Consider the following 14,691-nt stretch of genomic DNA (forward strand, 5'->3'; position numbering starts at 1 on the left):
GATGAACTTCGGTCGGCTTCAAAGAATTTTTTTAGGTAAAGATTAAGTTTAATTGTGATGTTTTAATATCTCTATTAGTGTATTGTTTCGTGGTAGTTTACAGATCGTAGATGAATGTCGATCGACTTTGAGAATATTTTTTAGGTAAATGTTAGGTTCAATTGTATTGTTTTGATCTCTTTGCTTTGAGAAATTTTTTTTCGTGTGTGTAAAAGTTAAGTTTAGTTGTATTGTTTTGATATCTATATTTTCGTGTTATTTTGTTGTAGTTTACATGTGGTAGATGCATGTCGATCGGCTTTGAGGAAATTTTTCTATAAAAATTACATTTAATTGTATTGTTTTGATGTCTCTATTAACGTATTATTGTTTTGTTATAATTTACAAGTGATAGATAAATGTCGACCAACTTTGAGAATTTTTTTTTTAATAAAGGTTTTAAGTCTAATTAAATAAATTCTCCATCTTTATATATTCAAAAGATGTTAAATTTAATTATTGTATTCATTTTTATTATTTAAATAAATATCGTATTTAGCATAACGTTTAAACCCATTAAAGTGAGATACACGCGTGAGACATGTACACCTAAACTAGTTGATAAAAAAAAATGAGTTGCAAGTAAATTTTTAGCACGAAAGCAAAACATTAAGATTTTCATTAAGGGTTTAAAAATATGCATATAAATTAGCTTCATCATCTAATATACATACAACAACAACAACAAACTCAGTGTATTCCCACATAGTGAGGTCTGGGGAGGGTAAGATGTACGCAGTCTATACCACTACCTCCGGAGAAGTAGCAAAGTTGTTTCCGATAGACCCCCAACTCAAGATAAGATAAGTCATAAAAAACGTACATAAAGCATGGAACAATATGGCATGACATAAATACGCCACCTATAAGGAGTAGTAAACAAAGAATAGTAAGCAATCGTAATGCAGCATAACAAGAATACTGCACCAGCCAAGTAAAGCCCTATCCTACCTACCGAAAAAGTCACTAGCCTTCTATCCTAATACGCATCCTCCAGATCTTCCTATCTAGGGTCATGTCCTCAGTAAGCTGTAACTGCTCCATGTCCCGCCTAATCACATCTCTCCAATATTTCTTCGGCCTACCTCTGCCCCGCCTGAAACCATCCAAAGCAAGCCTCTCATACCTATGAACCGGAGCATCCGTACCCCTCCTCATCACATGTCCGAACCATCTCAAACGAACCTCCCGCATCTTGTCCTCCACCGAAGCCACACTAACCTTATCCCGAATAGTCTCATTCGAACTCTATCCCCCCTAGTAAGCCCACACATCCAGCACAACATTCGCATTTCCGTCACCTTCAGTTTTTGAAGTGAGAGTTCTTGACAGGCCAAAACTCCGCTCCATACAACATGGCCGGACGAATTGCCACCCTATAAAATTTGCCTTTAAGCTTGGGCGACACCTTCTTATCACACAACACCCCCGAGGCGAGCTTTCACTTCATCCATCCCGCTCCGATCCGGTGAGAGACATCCTCGTCAATCTCACCATTCCCCTGAATCATGGCCCCGAAGTACTTGAAAATATTGCTCTTACATACCACCTGAGAATCCAACCTTACTACCACCTCGTCCACCTCCCTCGAGACATTAAACTTACATTCCAAATATTCGGTCTTGCTCCTACTTAACCTGAATCCTTTAGATTCAAGGGTCTGTCTCCACACCTCTAATTTATCATTCACACACCCCGAGTCTCGTCAATCAAAACCACATCATCTGCAAAAAGCATACACCAGGGCACCTCGCCTTGGATACGCCGCGACAACACATCCATAACCAAAGCAAACAAAAACGGGCTAAGAGTAGATCTCTGATACAACCCTGTCAAGACCGGGAAATGTTCTGAATCGCCATCCGCAGTCCTCACCTGCACACACACACATATATATATATCAAATCTCATGGGAGATTGCAACACTATTGACCCCTGCTGATATAACAGAAAGGTATCTAAAAGTGAATTGGAAAGCAATTATATATTAAATATACATACATTTGCACCGAAAATATTAGCACCTCAACTCTCAGTTAAGTATAGATAGGAGATGAATGCATTGAGGTAACAATCAATCATTTTGAGAAAGGAACTCAAAGGTTGCTACAGAGAAAATCAACTGCCTAGTTTGAAAGCATCAACAAAGAGACCAAGAATAACACCAGCTTTCCAGTAGTTCACCATTGAAACGAGAGACTCAAACCTCCTGGACGGAAGAGAAGGTGGTTTTTTATACACGAGCATTCCAATTCCCTCAATTGCAGCTACGACGACTCCAGCTACTAATACATCCCAATCACCAGTCTGCCCTAGGATTGTAGCCAAGGCATTTGCAGTATAAAAACCTAGGAGAAGCAGAAATACTTTCATAGGAAAATTTTTCCGAGCTGAATTAATCTTTTCCAACAACTGCCTGGCTCCAGCACCTACTATCCTTCCCAAACGAGTCCCACCTAGATCACGACCATCACCATTGAGGCCATCTTGATCATCACTACTACTACTGGGAATTCTTCCTGTATCCAGAGCAAATGCTATTCTTGAACCACGTCTTCTTGTCCGGGACCTGCTTTTTACAAAACAAAGGGTCTGTTTTGAGTTACAAAACCAGGATAACAAATAAATAACTAACTATTTGTACCACAAATGTATCTTGTTGATTTTCTCCATCTTAGTTCTATTGACTTAGAAATGCACATGATCCCGAACACACTTCCAGCAACATCATAGTTTCTTAAAGCAAGCCTTCATATTGATAGAGATCTCATTCGACCCCATACATACAGGCCAACTTTAAACAGACTTTTTTTAAGGCATAAACAGAATTAGTTATTTAAAATGGAGCACAGACGCAAACACTAGCAAGCACCGTTGGATGCCGAGACAGACAGATTGATAATAATTCTTTCTTTGATTTCTTTTGAATTTGAAAAGGTAATAACCCTGTATTCACAACACAGCACAAACGGAGTGCTTTAAATTCTGTACATGTGAGGAAAAAAACAGTACGACCCTCAGATAAATTTAGAATCCAAATAAAGTCTCTGTCTCTCTCTCGTTAGTAGCATATTCGGACACTTTACACTAAGAAAAAAACGAACAAAAGATAACCTAACTGTACAAGCTAGCGAAAGTTACAAGACTTAACTAATGCACAGATATGTCTACTTGAATAAAAGTTTGAAGAGCAAGTTACAAGCTTGCAGATTTAACGAGATGTTGTTAATCATACTGCCAAAAACTCATATGGTGTCACGGAGACACTAGTAGAAAGAGTATAATGTCAAGGCAAGCAAATATTTACATGATTCAAAACCAACATTCTGAAGGTTACCTAATAATATTAGGAGATGGCATACATTTTAGACCAATCTTTGGAATTTGTTCAGTTGCTTCTAGACTGTTGTTGGAGAAATACAGGATAGGTGAACTTCTTGAAACTACAAACAATTGTCCAAGGCTTTCATTCTCGGCTGCTGCTGCCAGAGACGGCAACATGATTGCATTCATTCTATATGCCATGAACTGTAAAGCATACAAAAGAAGAAAACAGAAACTATTTGATGATACAACAACAACAACAAACCCAGTATATTCCCACATAGTGGGGTCTGGGGAGGGTAGAGTGTACGCAGTCCATACCACTACCTCTAAAGAGGTCGAGAGACTGTTTCCGATAGACCCTCGGCTCAAGGCAAAAGACAGTATGAAAGAGCAACAAAAGCATAGAACAAGATAAAATAACATATGTACGACATCCACTAACATATTGTACATTGCCAAACACAGGACACCAAGTTCAACCTAAATACTGACTGCGACTCATTCACACCCTTAGCCCTCTATCCTAATGCAATTCCTCCATAACTTCCTATCCAGGGTCATGTCCTCAGTCAGCTGTAACTGCTCCAAGTCACACTTAATCACTTCTCTCCGGCACTTCTTCGGTCTACCCCTACCCCGCTTGAAACCTTCCAAGGCCAACTTCTCACATCTACGAACTGGGGCACCGCGCCCCTCCTCATCACATGACCAAACCACCTCAACCTCACTTCCAGCATTTTATCCTCCACTGCCGAATAATTTCATTCCTAACCCTGTCATGATACAACACTGCGAAAAATTGTGATTCCTGAATGGATATAACATTCAAAGTTTTCAAAGTAAAAAGGCCTAGAACAAACATCGCAGGGCTCGGCTCAAATATACACTATCAATTTATTGAACTTCAAAAATTGCATAATACTGGCAAATGTTAAAAACAATTTCAAGAGATGCTGTGAAAAAAGTTTACCACATTCATTCGAACAAAAGCAAGCATACATATAATCGTAATTGCGCCTGTGAAGTAGGAGGGGAGGTCACCTTAACAAATCTTGATTCAATAACACCCCACAACAAATGACACCTATGCATCCAGAGAAAGATGAAACTCTATTTGCCTTCTAAGATAAAAATTGTGGGTTTATGGGTATGGGGCAGAATGGTTGTAGAGCCGCACACAGAAAGGTTCTGTGGCCTTACACGCCGACCCAGGTTGGCTATACTTGGGTCAGAAACGAAAAAAATGACTACTCCTACATCATACATCTCCTCTCAATAAAATTAATGATCTAAAATTACATCTTAATATGAGGCATTATATATATATATATATAACAATATTATTATTAGTAATTTAGAGCAATTTTTCTTTTAATACAGTATTCTTAGAAAACATTAATTATTTAACTTCACGCAATAATAATACTATTTATAAAAGGAAGAACATGTTTTAATTAAGGGAAAAGACATTGTTTCCTACCTAAACTATATCCGAAAAGTTTAAGTCACACCTAAACTATACTAGTGATCTATTACACAATTAAACTATAAAAAAGTAAAACTATTACTTCCCCGCGACACTCATTCTAAAGCGCGTTGTTTACACTCGTTTTAGGTGCGTGAAAAACAGCAAGGGAAATTAAAAGCAGATTAAAACACACACGTGTCATTATTCAATTGCATTTTATCAATCAATTATATTTAATTAATTTTTTATTTATATTTATATTATTTTTATTTTCTTTCTTTACCTTTTAAGTTGTTTTTCCTTTTCCTTTTTTACTTTTCATCTCTAACTTCCTTCTTCTTTTCTCATTTCTTCCTCAACTCCATTTTCTATTCCTTACCTTTTCTCAACCTCCATCAATTCATCAATAAATTCACAAATTCACTTACCCTTTTATTTATTTTCCTTTATTATTATAAGTAGGAAGAAATTTGTTATTAGTGCTATGTCCTTTTGATTTTGTTAGAACCAAATGTGGGTTACTCAATTTTGGCCCCAACTACAAGCTCTTAAACAGTTTCTGCTTGGAATAGTAGTGACTTTTGTTTTGTATTAAGTCTTTAAGACATATCTTTACTTAATATAATCCCATCAATTACTAAAGAAAAATACGAGTTGGATTCGAACCCATAACCCACATTTCAAGTTATAATTGATATTTCTCTGTGAATCTGGGTATTATTTAGACGAAATTTATTCAATTTTAATTTAAATTAGAATGTGGGTTTTCCAAATTTTATAAAATTCGATTATGAGTATCTTGAATTTCACGAGCTGGATAGTGGGTTGTTCAAATTTTACAAAATTGAAATGTGGGTATCTTGAATTTCATGAGTTCGATTATGTGTTTCTAGCGTTTTACTGAATTGTGTTGTGGGTTTCTCGAATTTTGCAAATTGAATTTTAAATTTATCGAATTTTATGAAGTTGAGTTGCGAGTTTCTTGCATTTACGAATTGAATTGTAAATTAGTTGAATTTTATTGAACTGAGTTGTGGGTTTCTTGATTTTTCAAGAATTGAGTTTTGTGTTTGCATTTTACGGCCTGGGTTATGATTTGCTCGAATTTAATCGAATTGGGTTGTGGGTTTCTAGAATTCACAAAAAATGGCGAAAATTGTGAAATAGTGAAAGGATTGAAGTGATTTTATTTGTCAGATTCGAATTGCTTTGATCTGATCGAATTCGTTTGTTTATCAGTAAATGGGCTTTGCCCAGATTTTAACTAAAAGAAGAAGGATTGAAGGAGATGATATTTTTTAAAATTCACTTTTAAGAAAGAAAGAAAAAAGATTTAAATTAAAAAGAAGAAAGAAAAAAGAAGAATTTATGAAAATAATAAATTTATTATTTTTTCAAATGATGCTGACGTGGTGTTGATGTGGAGCTGACGTGGCAGCGCGTGTAAAACATCACACCACATGCAAGTGGTGTAATGCCTGACACGGTGTAAAAAGTATCACTTTTTTATAGTTAAGGTGTGTAATAGGTCACTAGTATAGTTTAGGTGTGGCTTAGATTTTTCGGATATAGTTTGAGGTGGAAACGATGCATTTGCCCTTTAATTAATAAGATGTTAGTCATTTACTTGTAATACATTACCTTGAATATTATTGTAAAAATTTTATTTATTAATATGAAAATTTAAATTGTTTAATTCAAAGTTCTAAAATATTTGATGAAAAGTAGATAGTTGGTTCTTTTGCGTGAAATTGTGCTTTATCATTTATTTTGTTATAGTCATTATGGGAAAAAGGGTCTGAAATATACTGTAAACTTAGGCGAAATTTGTAGTAACATGTCTTAACTTTACGAGAGTCCTATGACCCCCTCAACTATTTATTATCATAATTCTATGACATATATTTGTTCAGTTGGACCATTTCAAACTCATACGTGCCAGTGCGCGTGTATTCAAGCAATGGTCTAGTTGGGCAAAATATATGTCATAAAAATACGATAATAAATAGTTTAGGGGGGTCATAGGATCCGGCAAAGTTGAGGCATGTTACAGTAAATTTCGTCAAAGTTTAAGTATATTTCAAACCTTTTTCCGCCATTGCGTCCGATACATGCTCACACTAATTCTAGTAGGTACCTACTACCTTACTAGTATAAGTACAAAATAAGTCAATGCACCAAGGCTTGGACGATGGAAAGAAAAGAAGAAATTACCCAATGTTTTCGCCTTTGTTGGGATTTACACCGGAGACCTCATGTCTCAACCCACTTTATTGACCAGTTTACGATCATTGTTTTTGTTGTAAAGTATTTAGTACCCCTGAACTATGGTCAAAGTTTCTACAACACCTTTCAATTTCACAAATAAATTTTAACGTATTTTTGTCAACTTTTTTAGCTGAAGTGATACCTTTTGTCAATCTTTTTAGCTGACATGACACCTTTGACGTGGATCCCGTAATAAAGATGTCATGTCAGCACAAAAAGGTGACAAAATGTCACGACCCGATTTCTCAAGTCGTAATGACGCATACTTTAACCCACCAGTAAGCAAGCCAAGCCAAGCCATAGTGCAGAATGATAGGTAACGGTCTAACAAGCAGAGACCAAATAAAAGATTAAAAAAAGGATCAAATATACAAACGAATCCCTCCCAAGACCTGATAAGGTCAGTACTAGAGCCACTACTAAAAGGTACCCAACGTACTAGACAAAAATATAAAATGTACACAATTTACACAAGTAGTCTCGAGTGCAAAAGACTAACTAGAGTAGATAGAGGAGGATCAGCCTCGGATGATAGCAAGTTTACCTACTCTGAATCAGTATTAGAAGGTATGAACTACGTCAACGCCGACTGCTAGTACCCGGATCTGCATCAGGAAAAAGATACAGAAGTGTAGTATGAGCACCAAAACAACAGGTACTCAGTAGGCATCATCGGCCGACTGAGCTCAATACAGAAAAGGTATAACTACAATGCCAGCGCATAATCTAAGTCATTAGTAAATAGGGATGGAAAGGTAAACAACTACCAAGCTACGCGACGGCTGTAAAGGAATAAACATAAGCAATACAGAAAAATAAATAATACAACAATAACAGACAAATCAAACACAACCTAACTGAGCCTCCATAAGCCCGCTAGGCACACTGAAGAAGACAATTAACCCAACCGTACCCCCATAAGTCCGGTGAGACACACAAGTAATGAAAATAAACATAAATACTCTATAAATGCGCTGATCCCAAAAAGTTATTTAGTCATCCAGATGTATATAGAACATGAATCGGTACCAATGAGTAGTAACGAGAGGACACGTGCCGAATTCGAACCGGACATAGTGGTTAATAACGATAGGCCACATATATAGAATTCATAATTAGATGCCGGACTCGAACCAAAACTCAGCGAAACCACAACCATAATCAGATGTCGGACTCGAACCGAAACTCATAGTAACCATAATAGTCAAATGTCGGACTCTAACCAGAACTTATAGCAACTATAATAATCAAATGCCGGACTCGAACTGAAATTCTGCAGAACCACAACCATAATCAGATGCCGGACTCAAACCGAAACTCATAGTAACCATAATAGTCAAATGCCGGACTCGAACCGAAACTCATAGCAACCATACCCACCGGTAATATTAAAATCCATACTATACCATAACAATGTCAACGTTACCCACCGGTAATATTAAAATCCATACTATACCATAACAATGTCAACGTCTAAATAATCATCCGCTAATATTAATTAAAAGGGATAAATTCAAGATTTTGCAATTTAACTTCACGTCCTAAAGTAATAGATGTTATATTATATTAAAAAATAATATTTCAATATTTACTAGAACGGAGTCCTAATCCAAATAAATAAAACAGTTTATATATATCAAATAATACGCATCTACAAGCACTTATTTAAAGCCAGAATAATAGTTTACAATTCCAGTAAATAAGCTCAATCTAATGATAGGTAAACTGTTATGAACTTAACCAAGATACAGGTCCTATTTGTGAAGATGTCAGATTACAATTGGGACCCCGGGAAGATGTCGATATATAGTAGAGGAATATAATCTATTAGGGCTTATGTTAAGAAGTTGTCTTTTATTTTCTTAGCTAAAGTTTTAACATTCTGGAACCTCTCTTTTCTATTTTTCCCTTTGTTTCTATGATAAATTCTTATTTCAATATATGTGGTTATGATTCTCCTTATCAATATGATTCCCTCTCGTTACATAAACCTAGCCTATCAGGACGTCAAAGTTATAATATCTTTTCGCGATGCCTCCAAATAATATCTCATTAGAATTCGAGTTTGAATACATCGAAAAAAATATTTTTCACAACATCTTTTAACTTATATGCAAACCAAGAAGTTTAATCAATTTTCTAAAGAAAAGAAACAACACCCGAAAACAAAAATATGGACGTGTATATATTCACCTAAAAGTCAAATTGCATATTTAATAAAGTTATGCCACAAGTTTATGGGCAAGTGGCAGCAAAGTGGTCCATCCATCCATTTCCAAGTGTGTGGCGGTGGCCATACCAATTAATTTTCTACAACGCATATATATTTGAGTATTATATAAATTCGTAATAAAATAATTATAATGTCTTGAATATATCATAATTAATAGAAAATTATTTTTAACAACACTTCTATTATATAATAATAATATTTTAACTTTTTTAAAATTATTATCTCCCCTTCAAATATTAATAAATCGTAAAATTTATTATAAAATATAAATATATCATCACTTAAAAAATTTCACCAATATCAAAAATATTTTAGAAGAGTACTAAATTCTATTTCTATCAAATACCAAATTAAATTAAACAATCCACGATACATTTAGATAGTACTAAAATTATATGAAAATGGCTGTAAAGGTCACTGCACAAAAATATGCAATTAAAATTGACTAGTGTCGTAGCAACTTTTGCCATAGTTATGTTATGTCTGTCCTTAATTTTTCACTTTCAATTAGGTTTGTGTAATTGAGCGATTTGGATATTCCAAGCGTGCGAGACTTGGAATAAGTTGTGAGAGCCTATGGAAAAACTCGTGTTTCAAAATGGTGTCAAGAAGCTAAGGATTACTTGCTTCCTGATGCGGTAAATGATGATCATGGAGGAGTTATAGTTGAATTGAAGGAGCCTGTGGACCCGAATGTCTTTCGAAACATGCTTAAAGCATCATTATCCAAATGGAGGTCGCACGTGGGATGCCTTTTTTCCCTTAGCCATTGAGTAAAGATGAGCATTATGTTGATGTTGAATGTTTCGACTTGTTTGTAGCTTCGCCCACTGAATCATAGTTGAATGTCGTCTTGTTTGTAGTACGATGGAGCAGTTATAGCTTGCTTACTGAGGAAATGACTCTAGATGGGAAGCTTCATTATCCAAATGGAGGTCGCAAGTGTGTTGCCGTTTTTTCCTTAGCCTTTGAGTAAAGATGAGTGTTATATTGATGTTGAATGTTTCGACTTATTTGTAGCTTCGCCCACTGAATCATAGTTGAATATCGACTTGTTTGTAGTACGATGGAGTAGTTATAACTTGCTTATTGAGGATATGACTCTAAATAGGAAGCTTCATTATCCAAATGGAGGTCGTAGATGGGATGCCGTTTATCCCTTAGCTTTGAGTAAAGATAGTGTTATGTTGATGTTGAATGTTTCGAATTGATTGTAGCTTTGCCCACTGAATCATAGTTGAATGTCGACTTGTTTATAGTATGGTGGAGCAGTTATAGCTTACTTACTGAGGATATGACTCTAGATAGGAAGCTTCATTATCCAAATGGAGGTCGCAGGTGGGATACCGTTTTTCCCTTAGCCTTTGAGTAAAGATGAACGTTATGTTGATGTTGAATGTTTCGACTTATTTGTAGTTTCGCCCACTGAATCATAGTTGAATGTCGTCTTGTTTGTAATACGATGGAGCAGTTATAGCTTGCTTACCGAGGACATGACTCTAGATGGGAAACTTCATTATCTGAATGGAGGTCGCAGGTGTGTTGCCATTTTTCCCTTAGCCTTTGAGTAAAGATGAGCGTTATGTTGATGTTGAATGTTTTGACTTGTTTGTAGCTTCGCCCACTGAATCATAGTTGAATGTCAACTTGTTTGTAGTACAATAGAGTGGTTATAATCTGCTTACAAGGATATAACTCTAGATAGGAAGCTTCATTATCCAAATGGAGGTCGCAGGTGGGATGTCGTTCATCCCTTAGCTTTGAGTAAAGATAGTGTTATGTTGATGTTGAATGTTTCGACCTGTTTGTAGCTTCATCCACTGAATCATAGTTGAATGTCGACTTGTTTATAGTATGGTGGAGCAGTTATAGCTTACTTACTGAGGACATCACTTTAGATAGGAAGCTTCATTATCCAAATAGAGGTCGCACGTGGGATGCCGTTTTTCCCTTAGCCTTTGAGTAAAGAGGAGCGCTATGTTGATGTTGAATGTTTCGACTTATTTTTAGCTTCTCCCACTGAATCATAGTTGGATGTCGTCTTGTTTGTAGTACGATGGAGCAGTTATAGCTTGCTTACTAAAGACATGACTCTGGATAAGAAGCTTCATTATCAAATGGAGGTCGCAGGTGTGTTGCCGTTTTTCCCTTAGCCTTTGAGTAAAGATGAGCGTTATGTTGATGTTGAATGTTTCGACTTGTTTATAGCTTCGCCCACTGAATCATAGTTGAATGTCATCTTATTTGTAGTACGATGGAGCAGTTATAGCTTGCTTACTGAGGACATGACTCTAGATAATCCAAATGAAGGTCGCAGGTGGGATGCCGTTTTTCCTTTAGCTTTGAGTAAAGATAGTGTTATGTTGATGTTGAATGTTTCGACTTGTTTGTAGCATCGCTCACCGAATCATAGTTAAATGTCGCCTTGTTTGTAGTACGATGAAGCAGTTATAGCTTGCTTACTGAGGACATGACTCTAGGTAGGAAGCTTTATTATCCAAATGGAGGTCGCAGATGGGATGCCATTTTTCCCTTAGCTTTGAGTAAAGATGAGTGTTATGTTGATATTAAGTGTTTCGACTTGTTTGTAGCTTCGTCCACTGAATCATAGTTGAATGTCGATTTGTTTGTAGTACGATGGAGCAGTTATAGCTTGCTTACTGAGGACATGACTCTAGATAGGAAGCTTCATTATCAAAATAGAGGTCATAGGTGGGATGCCGTTTTTCCCTTAGCTTTGAGTAAAGATGAGTGTTATGTTGATGTTGAATGTTTCGAATTGTTTGTAGCTTCGCCCACTGAATTATAGTTGAATGTCCACTTGTTTGTAGTACGATAGGGCAGTTATAACTTGCTTGCTGAGGACATGACTCTAGATCGGAAACTTCATTATCCAAATAGAGGTCGCAGGTGGGATGCCGTTTTTCCCTTAGCCTTTGAGTAAAGATGAGCGTTATGTTGATGTTGAATGATAGCTAAAAAAAACATGGATTGGAGGAAACTTTACCTTTTTTTTTTCATTCTTTGTTTGCTTTGAGAAAGTGAGAGGAAACTGACAACTTTTTCCACTCTCTATGGATTGGAGGAAATTATTGTCATCCAAGACTTTGACTTTTCAGTACTCAACTTCCTGACAATTAAATTTCAATTAAAGTACTCCAACTTCGTGACTTTGAGAAAATATACGAGTTCGTCTATCATATTTATATTTATATATAATGATTATACGGTTTTTATACATATACATATTTTATATAATAATTATAGCATTTCTATACACATTTTATATAATTTTTAACTACAATTATTATTTAGATACGGATTTTATAAGACTCTATATAGTTTCTACGTGCATTCTAAAAATGTATCAATCTAATATAAGAGAGTATCAATTGAATATATGGACACTGTAAGTGTATCAGTGTAATATAAAAGTGTATTAATGTGGTATAAAAGAGTATCAATTAGGTATAGGGACTACATATGCTTGCATAGAATTTTTTTTATTTTATTTTTTAAAAAAAGTGTATCAATATAGTATATAAGTGTATCAATGTGGTATAAAAATGTATCAATTGAGTATAGAGAGTACATGTGGCCAATTGGACCAAATTACTAAAAAAGGGAATTACTTTAGCCGGCTGGCTACAGCATGTCCACCTTTTCAATTATGGGTCCATTTTTTTTTAAAATGGTCACACCATATCCTTTTCCCTAAAAAAAAATATGGGTCCATTAAAGATGAAAAGTCGGTCCAGTACATAAAACGGGAAGGGCCGAATTGTGATGTAGAATTGAGGGGAATATGTGCGCTCATCCCTTAATGGCTATTTACTGGATTTTTAAATTTAGGTGCTAGTTTTGTGAAATTATTTTAGTTTTAGGTGTCATTTCTGTCCTTTCCCCTAATTAAAATCTGCAAAAAAGGTACTTAAATAGTCGCTCAATAGAAGAAACAACCAATAAATATACAATATACAATGCACATATACACATACTAACTAGCGAATGTAAATATTTTTTACGAATTTTTCAACGCAGTGTACTTATATAAGTTGGTTTCCAACGAATTTACGAAGGAAATCTCAAATTACCAACGATGTTATATTCGCAATTTTTTTTTGTATAAGTTGAAAAAAACAACCAATATATATGTATAATATACAATACACATATACATATACTAACTAACTAGCGACCGCAATTTTTTTTTTACGAATTTTTTAACGTAATGTACTTATACAAGTTGGTTTCCAACGAATTTACGGAGAAAATCTCAAATTACCAACAATGTTCGTCTCATAGTATATTCACGAATTTTTCTGTATAAGTTGAAAAAAGAAATTATACAAACTTACAAAGTGTATCTCCGATACGAAATCGATTTCTAGCAGCCCATTCGTTGTACGTCTCCGATTCGTTACCAATTGGCTTAATCCAACCGATTTTACCACTAACTCGATACTGAAAAGATAACACAAAGATGGTTGAAACAAACATGAACATAATAACAAGAGAGAGGATGAACACGTTAAATCGAAAATAATTAGTAGCCATAATAACTAGGAAGAATAATTTAAGCTTAATGAGTATTTTAAAACTAAGGTTTTGAAATTAATTAATTTGCTAATAGGTTTCTGTTCGAGTATTAATTTGTATTTATAATGGAAATTAATTAGATAGATTATGGTAGTTAATTAATTAGTGGATGAAAGAAGTGGTAATTAGTGGGTTTAGTCAGTTAACACTACGTGGTAATTAAATTAAATCTTAAAATTAAAATAAGAATAAATCCAATGGATAATTAATTAATTAAGCATTATTTTGCATGCAAAAACGTTTTTCTATGAAGTTTGAAAGAATAATAATGCATGCAATGCAGCAAAGTTATTATTTTTCGCAAAGTGAATTCAAAATATAAAAAAATAAACGTATAAAGAAGCTACGAAAATTTAAGATATACTATTACATATATATATATGTAAGAAATAAATTTTACATTGTCATACATGTATTTTCAGGCTCATCCTAATTTGGCTTCGTGAGGCAGAATGAGCGAGTTCAATCGAATTCAATAATATACTTAACTAAAAATGTACTGATATGAATGAGTGAACCGTGAATCTTAAAGATTGATAATATATATATGTATATATATACATACACACATACATACATACATACGTCAAAAAATAAATTTTATATTGTTATACGTGTATTTTCAGGCTCATCCTACTTTTGCTTCGTGAGGCAGAATGAGCAAGTTCAATCAAACACAATAATATATCTAATTAAGTTAAAATTTTGAATATGTCCCCATCATAAAGTATACATGCTAAGTATTTTATTACTTCTA

At 34.8% G+C, this 14,691-nt stretch overlaps 1 protein-coding gene across 3 annotated transcripts; it reads right to left on the bottom strand.

Annotated features, from left to right (window-relative positions):
• Positions 1–2,056: 2,056 nt before the first annotated feature.
• LOC107845672 (ycf20-like protein) lies at positions 2,057–4,685 on the bottom strand. Of its 3 annotated transcripts, none has more exons than XM_016690118.2 (3): positions 4,408–4,685; positions 3,377–3,567; positions 2,057–2,608 (listed from the first exon to the last, which is right to left on the bottom strand). In XM_016690118.2, the coding sequence occupies exons 1-3, from the start codon at positions 4,456–4,458 to the stop codon at positions 2,158–2,160; spliced, it is 693 nt and encodes a 230-aa protein (XP_016545604.2). In that variant the 5' UTR covers positions 4,459–4,685; the 3' UTR covers positions 2,057–2,157. The 3 variants fall into 3 exon arrangements, with proteins under 3 accessions (XP_016545604.2, XP_016545602.1, XP_047254290.1); XM_016690116.2 differs by having other exon boundaries at positions 4,337–4,675; XM_047398334.1 differs by having other exon boundaries at positions 3,377–3,518; positions 4,337–4,671.
• Between the last annotated feature and the right edge of the window lie 10,006 nt (positions 4,686–14,691).

Source organism: Capsicum annuum, chromosome 10, assembly GCF_002878395.1.
Source record: "Capsicum annuum cultivar UCD-10X-F1 chromosome 10, UCD10Xv1.1, whole genome shotgun sequence".
Lineage (NCBI taxonomy): Eukaryota > Viridiplantae > Streptophyta > Magnoliopsida > Solanales > Solanaceae > Capsicum > Capsicum annuum.